Source organism: Aquarana catesbeiana, linkage group LG03, assembly GCF_042186555.1.
Source record: "Aquarana catesbeiana isolate 2022-GZ linkage group LG03, ASM4218655v1, whole genome shotgun sequence".
In the NCBI taxonomy this organism is placed as follows: Eukaryota; Metazoa; Chordata; class Amphibia; order Anura; family Ranidae; genus Aquarana; species Aquarana catesbeiana.
Window position 1 is genome coordinate 131768252 of NC_133326.1, and position 12788 is coordinate 131781039.

Below are 12788 nucleotides of genomic sequence, written 5' to 3' on the forward strand. Positions count from 1 at the left end.
GGGGGGAGCTATGATATGGAGGGCTGTGATTTGAGAGGGAACTGTGATGTGAGGAGGAGGGCTGTGATTAAAAGGGGGCTGTGATGTGGGAAAGAGGAGCTGTGATGTGGGGGGTTGTGATGTAAGAAGGGGGAGCTGTGATGTGAAAGGGGGAGCTGTGATATAGGGGTCTGTGGTGTGAGAAGGGGTAGCTATGATGTGATAGAAGGAGCTGTGAGATGGACGGGCTATGATGTGATATGGGGGGCTGTGATGTGCAGGGGGAGCTGTGATATGGAGGGCTGTGATTTGAGAGGGGACTATGATGTGAGGAGGAAGGCTGTGATTAAAAGGGGGCTGTGATGTCACAAGGGGGGTAGCTGTGATGTGGGGGGTTGTGATTGCAAGGGGGACTGTGATTTAAGGAGGGACTGTGATGTGAGGGGCTCTGATGTGAAAGAGGGTTGTGATGTAATGGGGGCTGTGATGGGAAAGGGGGGACTGAGGACACTAATGTAAAGGGGGCTGTAATGTGAAAGACCTGAGTCATAGAAGAAAATTTAGATTCAGACCTCTACAGAAAGAAAATGTTACCAACCGGACCTCCGTGAATTTTAATTCAGTACCCCTGGTCTAGAAGCATACAAAGGGCATTTCCCGGCTTCCAAAAATACAGCTGGCGATACATATACAGAATTGACTGATTCTAGGAAGCTGCTGATAGCACCTGTATGGCATAGCAAAAGGAAAAGCAAACATGGTTTAAAGTTCAGTTTATACCTTGACCTGTTCAAGCTAACACGTTCTGCTGTTTAAATACATTGTGAAATGATGCAAGAAACTGATAAGGCACCAACTACTGTTTATTCTTGCAAAAACCAAAATGCCCATTAAAATAGAAGCATGAATTTCTAATCAGTTTAGAAAAAAAAAAATTTGCATCTCAGTGACTCCATGTAAACTTGCAGTTTTTCCTATTGCCATAAAGGTCTTTACTGATTTCCAAATAAGGCTAATTCTGAAAATGTGTGTAAATTGTGTAAATTTTTTTTTAAATATGATGTATATGATATATTTTAGCAGATAAATAAAAATTAGCATCTGCATAACACTTGTCATTTAAGGCCTCATGCACACGGGATGTTTTTCCAGCTGCTGTTTTTGGTTTCTGGCATCTTTTTCTGCAGCCAGTAAACTCCCCAACATGCTATTCTTTGTGTCCATGCACACATAGGCTGTTATCAACATTTTTTGGCTAGGGCATTTTCTGGCTGGAAAAAAACCCAGAACTAGTGGGTTTCGTTTTTTTTTTTTTGTAAAAAAACGCAACAGCTTGAATGCTTTACTCTCAAGCATTCTCAAGAAAAGGACTAGTATAGGGACAGATAAAGTCAGAATCAAAGAAGTCTAGGTCAGATGTTACACAGAACAGAGACCAAATTCCTCCTGCAGATTATCTGTCCTCCAGGGGGACTTTTTAAAAAACAGACGGCAGCAGGTGTATATAGAAACAACTAGAAATTATATCCCTCAGGGGATATATTCAAAGACAGAAGATGTAGTGCTGCATAGAACAAAACATAATTAGATACACTACAATCATTACACAACATAGTAAATGACAATATCAGCTGCCATGCTATTTCATTGTCGCTCACCCACATAAGATCTCCTCTGCCTATAGCTGGATGCCAGTTAGCAAGGTGGCAACCACTAGATAGCACATATGTAGGCCAATCAATGCCCGATCAGACCAGGCTGGGATCTGTGTGTATATCATTATAGTGTGTTAATCAAATTGGATTAATTGTTTGACTAATGCCCTGTACACACGGTCGGACATTGATCGGACATTCCGACAACAAAATCCATGGATTTTTTCAGACGGATGTTGGCTCAAACTTGTCTTGCATACACACGGTCACACAAAGTTGTCGGAAAATCCGATCGTTCTGAACGCGGTGACGTAAAACACGTACATCGGGACTATAAACGGGGCAGTAGCCAATAGCTTTCATCTCTTTATTTATTCTGAGCATGCGTGTCACTTTGTGCGTCGGATTTGTGTACACATGATCGGAATTTCCGACAACGGATTTTGTTGTCGGAAAATTTTATAACCTGCTCCCAAACTTTGTGTGTCGGAAATTCCGATGGAAAATGTGTGATGGAGCCCACACACGGTCGGATTTTCCGACAACAAGGTCCTATCACACATTTTCCATCGGAAAATCCGACCGTGTGTACGGGGCATTAGAGAATAGCTAATAAAAAGTGTAGCAATATAAAGGAGTATGCAGAGAAGCATATGAAAAAGCATCATATGAATGCAAAAATATTGTATGCATAAATGTGTAGATATGAACCATACGTAAGTATGGCATGGACAGCAGCATTCTTAATCCCCTTCATGCCAAGTGTATGCAAATATGTGGCCCCACTGGACTGGGTTTTTTTTTCCATGGGGCCGCATATTTGCATATCTCCCAGCATTAAGACCGGGGTCTCAGTGGGAGCCCCGGGCCCCGTACTAATAATTGGGACCCAGGACTCACAACTCCAGGTCACCTGATCGCTGTGATAGCCTCTGATTGGCTATCACAGTGATCAGTCAGTGTGAAGCTTGCCCCCATGTTTTCTCTCTCTGTGAATAGAGGACAGAGATACATTGTATCTCCTTGCAGAGAAAAAAAATGTGTGTAAAAAAAAATTTTTTTAATAATATTAAAAAATACCCAGATAAGGGTTTGATCTAGGTCAGTGCCAGGGTTATTGTTTGGGTCAGGGTCAAAGGCCAAGGTTAGGGTCAAAGGTCAGGGTCAGTATTTATTTTTGGACAGGAAAAATGATATTTTCTTACTATTTTTGGCCAGTTTTCCTTTATTAATAAAAAGAAAATTAGGAGCTATCCATTATCATTTACCACCAAATGAAAGCCCAATTTGTCCTAAAAAAAGCGCAGTATAATCCACCTGAATGGGGAATTATACACATGTCAAAGTTGCAAAATTGTGCTTTGGCATTAAGATTTGCTTTACCCTTGCACGCGAAGGGGTTCATCTGGGGAGAGGAACGTGTTAGATGGAGTAGCAGATTTAAATACACTATCAAATTAAAACTGAACTCCAGCTAATACTTTATAAGCAGTTTCAGCAACAGTTTTTTTTTATTACTTTTGGGATAAAGGTTTTGCATAAATAGATAAAACTTATCATTTTAAGCACCCCTGCCAGTATTAAAAGGTTTGTCTCATCCGTGTAGTTTAATACATCTGGAAGAGAGGTTGTTCTTTAAAAAAACAACAGACTTACTGGGCAGAACACCAGATAAAAATCAAAGATAGAAAGCCTAAAAAAGAAAACGAATGTAGACATCACATCTAAGAATTGGTAAGCTGCAATATAATAAATGTTTGCTTTGGGGTTTAATACTGCTTTAACTCTATTCTTCCAAAGAAAAGTTAAATTTTTTAAAATAGGGGTACCCCAAACTAATTTTGTAAACTCTGGGAACCTTGGTTATCCATCTCTGAGTTAGCAACTATATCTTAGGTTATGCAAAACGCATTCCAATGTTTGTATTCTTTTTATGAAAGGTTCCTATGATCAGTGGACGAGGACTGGGACATACAGGTGGCACTCTGGATAAGTTGGAATCAGTTCCAGGGTTTAGCTCCAAGCAGAGCCCTGAGCAGGTATGTACAGTAAATACAATGTACGAACAGACATAATAAATAATATCATTTTATTGTTTTGAGCAGTCAAAGATTGATTGAAATTCAAAAGCACCTGTAAAATACACCTCTAATGCTAACCTAGTATTTAACTACACAACAGTTAAAAAGTAATAAAAAATAAAATAAAAAATGTGCTTTTGTGCTCACAAATTACCTGGTCCATTGCTTCGTTTTTTTTATTTTTTTGCATATAAGACACCATGCCACAGATCTTTGAACAAGTGCCTTTAAAGGATAAATTAAAAAAAAAAATAAATAAATAAAAGTCAGCAGCTACAAATACTGCAGCTGCTGACTTTTACTAATCGGACACTTACCTGACCCAGGGTCCAGCGATGCGGGGAACGAAGCCCAGCTCGTCTCCCCCTCCGTTCAGCGGCACCGGCATTGTGACTGTGGGCGCCCGGCTGCACCCACTGCGCATGTGCGAGCGGTGCCGTGCGCCGTGATTGGCCGGACCTGTCACGTGTCCCAGATGATTGACAAGAGGGAGGGGGCAGAGCTGAGCCCTTCCTGCGCCGAGGGGGAAGTGACGTGAAGAGCCCAATCACTGAAGGAGGCAGACTACGAGGGACCCCCTAGCAACAGCCATTTAGAGGTGAGTAAAAAAAAAAAAATTTCCAAATGTTTTTTTTTTTTTTTTTAGGCACATTCATGGATTTATTTATTTTTTGGGGTGGAACACCACTTTAATACACTGTTAAAAACAAGATAAAAAAAGTGTGGTTTTTATCTACAAATTAAAGTGTAAACCCTCTCATATACCCAGTGAAGTGACCGGCCTCAGGTGATACACAGAGATGAAACAAATCCTCCTACATAAGTTGTACTTGTTTATCTGCTTGTCTTCCCTTCTCTACATCCCTTCAAAGCCCAACATTTTTTAAAGCTTGTCTGAGCTGTCATAAAACAGGGGGGGGGGGGGAGTGAGGCAAGCTATGAGAGCTGATTAGAGGGAAGAGACAGACCCCCTTCACACAACACACAGAAACACAGTTAAGGCTGTCAATCAGCTGGAGATCCCTCCCCTGTCACTTTTTTCTCTTGGTGTCAGGAAAACTTGTCGGAAGTGATTAATGGCGATAGCAGAGGAATAAAGCAGCGGACAGAAATGACACATAGTGCTCTTATTTAAGACAAGTACACACTATAGAGGGATGTGCTTTGTTCATATTTCATGCCTGGGGTTTACAACCACTTTAAACTGAGTACTGTAATGTAGTTTGGTTTATTATATCTATCAGTAAATCTTTCTATTATATTTGCAGATGTTAGAAATCCTTCATTCTGTTGGCTGTTGTATTGTTGGGCAGTCTGCAAATCTTGTCCCAGCTGATAAGATACTCTATGAGATGCGGGATGTTACAGCGACAGTGGACAGTTTGCCTCTGATAACAGGTAGCGGCAACATACACCAAATGTTAGCTTTTTGTCTACTAATGATGTTTAATAAAATATGCACAAAGTGCACTATTAAAACGGACCCTCTCGCTCTTTAAGAACTCTACATACCCCTTCCCAATAAAAGGACATTGAAAAAGAAATCTCAAAATACTTTTTTTGGGGGACCAGGCCCTGTGCTTCCAGCTTTCTTGTCTAAGCTAGAATGACATCCCTGTACTTCCCAAAGCATGCTTGGATACTCACGTCATTCATCCCAGGAGGCTTTTGGGGCAGTCTTGGGCACGCTGCGATAGTGCAGGGGCACATCATCAAGAAGGCAGTCACAAGAATCAGCAAGCCAACCTCCTGATGACATGGGAGGAAAAGATGGCAGTGTGGGACCTGGAATGCACTGAGTGTCAGGATCCATCAGAAGATGCTGGATTTGCTGGGCCCGTGATTTTTTTTAAGAACAACCTAGTGGTCAGGGTATCGGGAAGAAAAAAAAACTTAAAGGGGAGTGAATTTCTCTTTATATAAATTATGATAAAGAAAACCTATAGGCTCAGCTTTGCTAAAACAGCTATCTCTAAGTATTGTGTAGAAAACAAAGACATTTTCCAAACACGTACCTTTTCCTTTTTTTCAAAATGAAAGTATATGTATAAACAACATCTGAAAAAAATTCAGCACAGCTCTCTAATACCTGCACAATTTCTCGTTTAATGTAAATACTGAAAAATACTTGGTAATCCTGCCCAAAATGCAATGAGTTCCCAACATCCAGTAGTGGGCTGAAAACGCCTCCACTGCTGCCCTGAAAAAAATAAAGGCAGGCAGCTGGTATAGGAGGGGAGCAATGAGTGATAAAAATCATGGAGAGCTGACAAAGCTTCTTGGGATTTCAGTGCAGCATAGTCAGCTCGCCGCTCACAAAAGGAGCCACTGGTAACCTCAGAGGACATAAGGTGGAGCAAAGGCAGAACACATTGTGTAATAACACTTACAGTGCCTTGAAAAAGTATTCATGCCCCTTACAATTTTCCACATTTTGTTATGTTACAACCAAAAACGTAAATGTATTTTGTTGGGATTTTATGTGATAGACCAACACAAAGTGGCACATAATTGTAAAGTGGAAGGAAAATGATAAATGGTTTTCAAATTTTTTTCCAAATAAATATGTGAAAAGTGTAGCGTGCATTTGTGTTCAGCCCCCTGACTCTGATACCCCTAACTAAAATCTACTGGAACCAATTGCCTTCAGAAGTCACCTAATTAGTAAATAGAGTCCACCTGTATGTAATTTAATCTCAGTATAAATACAACTGTTCTGTGAAGCCCTCAGAGGTTTGTTAGAGAATCTTAGTGAACAAACAGCATCATGAAGGCCAAGGAACACACCAGACAGGTCAGGAATAAAGTTTTGGAGAAGTTTAAAGCAGGGTTAGGTTATGAAAAAATATCCCAAGTTTTAAACATCTCACTGAGCACTGTTCAATCCATCATCCAAAAATGGAAAGAGTATGGCAAAACTGCAAACCTACCAAGACATGGCCGTCCACCTAAACTGACAGGCCAGGCAAGGAGAGCATTAATCAGAGAAGCAGCCAAGAGGCCCATGGTAACTCTGGAGGAGCTGCAGAGATCCACAGCTCAGGTAAGAGAATCTGTCCACAGGACAACTATTAGTCGTGCACTCCACAAATCTGGTCTTTATGAAAGAGTGACAAGAAGAAAGCCATTGTTGAAAGAAAGCCATAAGAAGTCCCATTTCCAGTTTGAGAGAATTCATGTGGGGGACACAGCAAACGTGTGGAAGAGGGTGCTCTGGTCAGATGAGACCAAAATTTAACTTTTTGGCCTGAAGGCAAAGCGCTATGTGTGGCAGAAAACTAACACTGCACATCACCCTGAACACACCATCCCCAATATGAAACATGGTTGCGGTAGCATCGTGTTGTGGAGATGCTTTTCTTCAGCAGGGACAAGGAAGCTGGTCAGAGTTGATGGGAAGATGGATGGACCCAAATACAGGGCAATCTTAGTAGAGTAGTAGAAAATCAGGGCAAAAATCTTGAGACTGGGGCGGAGGTTCCCCTTCCAGCAGGACAACGACCTTCAACATACAGCCAGAGCTACAATAGAATGGTTTAGATCAAAGCATATTAATGTGTTAGAATGGCCCAGTCAAAGTCCAGACCTAAATCCAATTGAGAATCTGTGGCATGACTTGAAAATTGCTTTTCACAGACGCTCTCTATCCAATCTGACATAGCTTGAGCTATTTTGCAAAGAAGGATGGGCAAAGATGTCACTCTCTAGATGTGCAAAGCTGGTAGAGACATACCCAAAAATACTTGCAGCTGTAATTGCAGCAAAAGGTGGTTCTACCAAGTATTGACTCAGGGGGGCTGAATACAAATGCCCCCCATACTTTTCACATATTTATTTGTAAAACATTTGGAAAACTGTTTATCATTTTCCTTCCACTTCACAATTATGTACCACTTTGTGTTGGTCTATCACAAAAAATCCCAATAAAATACAGTTACATTTTTGGTTGTAACATGACAAAATATGGAAAATTTCAAGAGGTATGAATACTTTTTCAAGGCACTGTACCTGCTCTTTTATGATTTTGGATGTAAAATGATGAGAAAAGAAAAAGGCATCCCATAAAATGTCCTGTGGTTAGTTCATCATTTCTCAGAAGGCCTTTAGGATTCAGGTACCACCAGTAATCTTCCTGCTACCAAAGAGGACATCAGCTGCCATTTTCAAAGAAAAGATGACCTCAAGAGGTACAGTTTTGTTTTTTTAATAGTTCATTAAAACTGTTCCAGGAGTTTAAATGGATTTGTAGAAATCAACCAGAGTAAAGTCCCAGACAGGGAGATCTTTTAGACAACCCCAGATAAAAGGTTTACCCCGTAGTGCAGGCTTAATGAATTATAAAAAAAAAAAAAAAAACCCTTTGAGGACATATGGTCATTTCATGAGATGTCTTTTTCTGATCTCGTCATTTTACATACATAATCATAAAAAAGCAGGTGCAGCGGTATTATATAATTCGGTCTGCCTTTGTTCCTTCTCATGTCCTGTGAGCTGGGCACTTATTTTTGTTTTATTTTGTATTTAGGTCTTGTATTCAGACTGGTTGTGTGCTGCATCCTGTTGACATACCTATTCAGTTTTTTTTATTTTCATTAGGTATCAGGAACATACCTCAGCATTTATAGCAGTGGCGGCCCGTGCACTGTGGGCGCACGGGCGCCAACACCCCCATCCATGCGCCTGGCCCCTTTCAGGACGCCAGACGCATGGATTCCTATGGCAGGGGTGGGAGGGGGTGGTACTTTTTGAAGCACCTGATTAGAGCCAGATGCTCTAATAGGTTTCAAATAGGGTGGGCTCAGGGCGTAGAGAGTTTGCACCCTGATCCCACCCAATTGTGTGATGATAGCAAATTAATTTTTGCTATTTCCACACTAACTTTCCTCCCTGCCAATCAGGAGGCAGGGTGTCAGACCTGCTTCCCAATTGGCCGAAGCGCAACCCTATTGGATGCCTGGTGCTTAGGAAGAGGAGCGGAGGAGACACGCACTGGAGCGGAGGTCTCTGAGAGGAGCTGCTGCAGTGCTACGGTAAGTCCCCTCGGCTCTGTCAGAGCCGCGCGCGCGGGGGGTGTGTGTGTGCTACCAGAGCCGCGCGCGCGGGGGGTGTGTGTGTGTGCTACCAGAGCCGCGATCCACACGTGGGGGGAGGAGGGTGCTGCCAGAGCCGCAAACCCTGCGAGTCGGGGGGGGGGGTCAGTGGGCACAGTGGCTGCATATACTGGGCACAAGTGACTGCATATGATGGGCACAAGTGGCTACATTTGATGGGCAAGTGGCTGCATATGATGGGCACAGTGGCTGCATATACTGGGCACAAGTGGCTGCATTTGATGGGCACAAGTGGCTGCATATGATGGGCACAAGTGGCTGCATTTGATGGGCACAAGTGGCTGCATTGGATGGGCACAGATGTTGCATTTGATGGGCACAATGGCTGCATATGATGAGCACAAGTGGCTGCATATGATGAGCACAAGTGGCTGCGTTTGATGGGCACAGTGGCTGCATATACTGTGCACAAGTGGTTGCATATGATGGGCACAAGTGGCTGCATTTGATGGGCAAGTGGCTGCATATGACGGGCACATGTGGCTGCATATGATGGGCACAAGTGGCTGCATTTGATGGGCACAAGTGGCTGCGTTTGATGGGCACAAGTGGCTGCGTTTGATGGGCACAAGTGGCTGCGTTTGATGGGCACAGTGGCTGCATATGATGGGCACAAGTGGCTGCATATGATGGGCACAATGGCTGCATTTGATGGGCACAGTGAGGCTGCAATTGATGGGGGGGGTTTCGGTAATTTTCAGTTTGTTTGCGCCCCCCCAAAATTTTTGTGCACCAGCTGCCACTGATTTATAGCCATATGGCAACTCAATCATCGTAAACCTCCACTGGCTTCAGCTCACCCCACAAATTAAAATCAAAATACTAATAACAACTTGCAAAGCCATCCACAACTCTGCCACCAGCTACATCTCTAACTGGTCTCAAAATATCATCCAAACCGCTCTCTTCGGTCCTCCCAAGACCTCCTGCTCTCTAGCTCACTTGTCATCTCCTCCCATGCTTGCCTCCAGAACTTCTTCTAAGCTTCTCCCATTTTTTGGAACTCCATACCCCAATCTGTCCAACTATTTCCTAATCTTTCCATCTTTAGACGATCCCCAAAAACCCTTCTCTTAAAAGAAGCCTATCCTGCTTCTAACTAATACACTGTGTTTTTACTTTCTCCATCAGCTCATCACCCACAGTTATTACCTTTTGTATCACTTGACCTCCCTCTTAGATTGTAAGCTCTAACGAGCAGGGTTGATTCCTCTTGTACCAAATTGTATTGTAACTGTACTGTTTGCCTTCATTTTGTAAAGCGCTGAGCAAACTATTGGGGCTATATAATTCCTGTATCATAATAATAATAATAGAAATAATAATAATAAGTAATCCAACCATAATGGAATGTATTGCGGCAGCTGTTACTTGTCCAAGAACATGCAGTGAGGTGTTAGGCAGCCCATGATTCGATTTTCATTTAATTCCCCCATCAACACAGTTAGTGTTGATAGTGGAATGCCTCCCACAGCGTTATTGTGTTCTGCCGGCGGGGGGAGGGGGGAGGGGGGAGGGCACAGGCTGCCGCCAGTACACAATGATTATTTCTAGCGGCTATAGCCACCGACAGTAATTGCATGCCAAAAATTTGACAAGCTGGTTGTACCCAAGTCAATCGATGGATCGATTGGGTACAATCAGCCTGCCCATACATGAATCGAAATTCAGCCGGTCCTTGCTGAACTGGCCAAATTTCAACCCATGTATGGCTGGCTTTAAAGTTTTGTGAACCTCCGTCCCAGTCCTCCCACAAAGTCAGGGACACATGTTGATTGTCCTGTTACATGGCTGAAGGTGTGAATTGACATCAAATTGCCAGGATAGAGATTTTAAAGCAGCATTAAATGTGGGTGACAGTTAGTGTGGAAGGCCGCCACCCCTGTTTAGGGATGCTTGTTCCAGTTTGAGGTAGATGAACTCTTTCACACCGCTTGTCCAGTTGTCCTCTCTGTCCATTATATGTACCCCTCGCTGTCCTTGAAAGAATGTCCCTTTTCCATAAAGCTGGCCATAGACGGATCTTCAATCAGTATTAGCAACAAATTCCGCCACACACACACAAGCAAAGTGCATGGAGGTATCCCCCCCCCACCGGGACATTGTCCGCTGTCAAAATACATTGATCAGTGGCTGCATCGATTGAGAAAAGTTTTCCAGCATGTCCTTTCAACAGAAATCAACAGGAGTTGATTAAACTATTGACTTCTGTCAAGCAGGGAAGGCCACCCATTAATAAAAATCCCCTGCTGACTATGGTCAGCATAAGTTGTAGTAAGTATGCTAAATCCTTCAGCAATCTTAAAGCACACCTAAGACGTCTGTGTTCTTTGTCTTTAGACAAAGAACACCTCTCAGCCCTGAGTTGCAGAATAAACCAACATATGTACCTCTCAATCATGGCTAATATTTTTTTTATGCCAGGGGAGACAAAAAACACACAAGACTAGCATCCAGGACACAGCCCACTATGGACACTGAGACCATTTATTCAAGGGATTTGCTGAAATATACTAATCTGCATTGGCCTGTGGCTTTCATTAGTAAGAATGGGCCCTTTGTCTGATACACTGTATTGTATTTTTTCACTGTCTGACTTTATATTGTAGAGAGTTGGGCTGTACATAAACAACCAGGGCTGGTGCAAGGATTTTTGACACCCTAGGCGAAACCTAATTTTGCCCCCCCCCCGGTCCAATTTTCGGCCAACAAATGTTGGATGACAAGCTAGTAAATTTTCGGCAGACAAGAGCTTGACGTCTGATTTTCGTATGGTCAGTACACAAATCAATCACACAAAAGTTGAAAGTCCAAACACGCATGCTCGGAATCAATGCTCACCAAACACAAAATTAGCAGAAGGGGCCCAAAGGGTGGCGCTCAAGAGCTGAAATTCCTCGTAGTGTGTCACTACGCTCGTGTTTGCGGCACGACAATTTGTGTAAAGTTAGTATGCAAGACAAGATCCTGGCACACGTCCTTTTGACAAAAATCAGACACTCGGTTGACCAACGATCATACCGTGTGTACGAGGCTTTAGTTGCTTGTTGCAGACAGAAGAGAGTAGGAACACCAGTGGCAGCAGTATGCCCTAGGCAGCTGCCTACTTTGCCTAGTGGCAGCATCGGCCTATAAACAACACATAGGATCACAATCCACTAAAGGAACATGGTTACCCTATCTTCTCCTAACCTTACTGCCCAGAGAAGTGTACTACGCCTTTTCTAATAGGGATGTGGGAAAATTGCCCACTATTTATAAGTACATATCAGGGATTGTTATTTGCATTTGAATTTCTTAGAGTGCTACTAAACCCATAACAGTAAAATCAATCTGTATATGTAGTAAAGCATGCTTGTTATACTCACTGTGGAACCTAAGGGGTTAATCCTCTGCATTGTATAAAAAGGCTGTTTGATCCTGCCTTCTCTGATCCTCCCCTTCTCTCACTGTCCCCAATTCATCTGCTAGGAGCCCTAGCAGTCACTCTCCACATGCTCAGTTTGGGTGTATTGCTAGAGATGTGATCAACACTGGGCCAATAAACACTGTCCAGACAGAGGGTCAGGGGTCATGCAGCCTCATAAGAGTAAGAGGAGAATGAAAAATCCTCCTACAAGCTTTAACCAGTGCTCAACTGGACACTAGTAGAGGTTTGCAAAACTGCTATATACTGCTGATGAGAAAAGGTATTTAGCAGTTTATATTTACTAAAATAATTGCATTTCCATGTTCTGTGTACTGTGGGAGACCAGATATAGTGAATGCAGGGTCCTGGGTTTAGTAACATTTTAAACATTGATATAAAGTAAAATGTTTAAAATTTCTTGTGTTTGCTTGGAGTCTATTATACACTTACTGTACATATAGAGACTATGGCCAAAGACTTTGGAACAGCTGTATGCAGTTTGGAATATATGGCTCTGTAATAAGGCTGTAACCATACTATACACCAGTGCTTC

General features: G+C 42.6%; 1 protein-coding gene across 3 annotated transcripts in view; it reads left to right on the forward strand.

Moving 5' to 3' along the window:
* Positions 1 to 12788, forward strand: part of TYMP (thymidine phosphorylase) — a 65731-nt gene that overhangs the window by 39649 nt on the left and 13294 nt on the right. For all 3 annotated transcript variants that reach the window (XM_073619252.1, XM_073619254.1, XM_073619253.1), the window contains 2 exons: positions 3575 to 3673; positions 4984 to 5113. In XM_073619252.1, coding sequence (XP_073475353.1) covers positions 3575 to 3673; positions 4984 to 5113 — 229 coding nt within the window. The remainder of the gene's footprint in view (positions 1 to 3574; positions 3674 to 4983; positions 5114 to 12788) is intronic.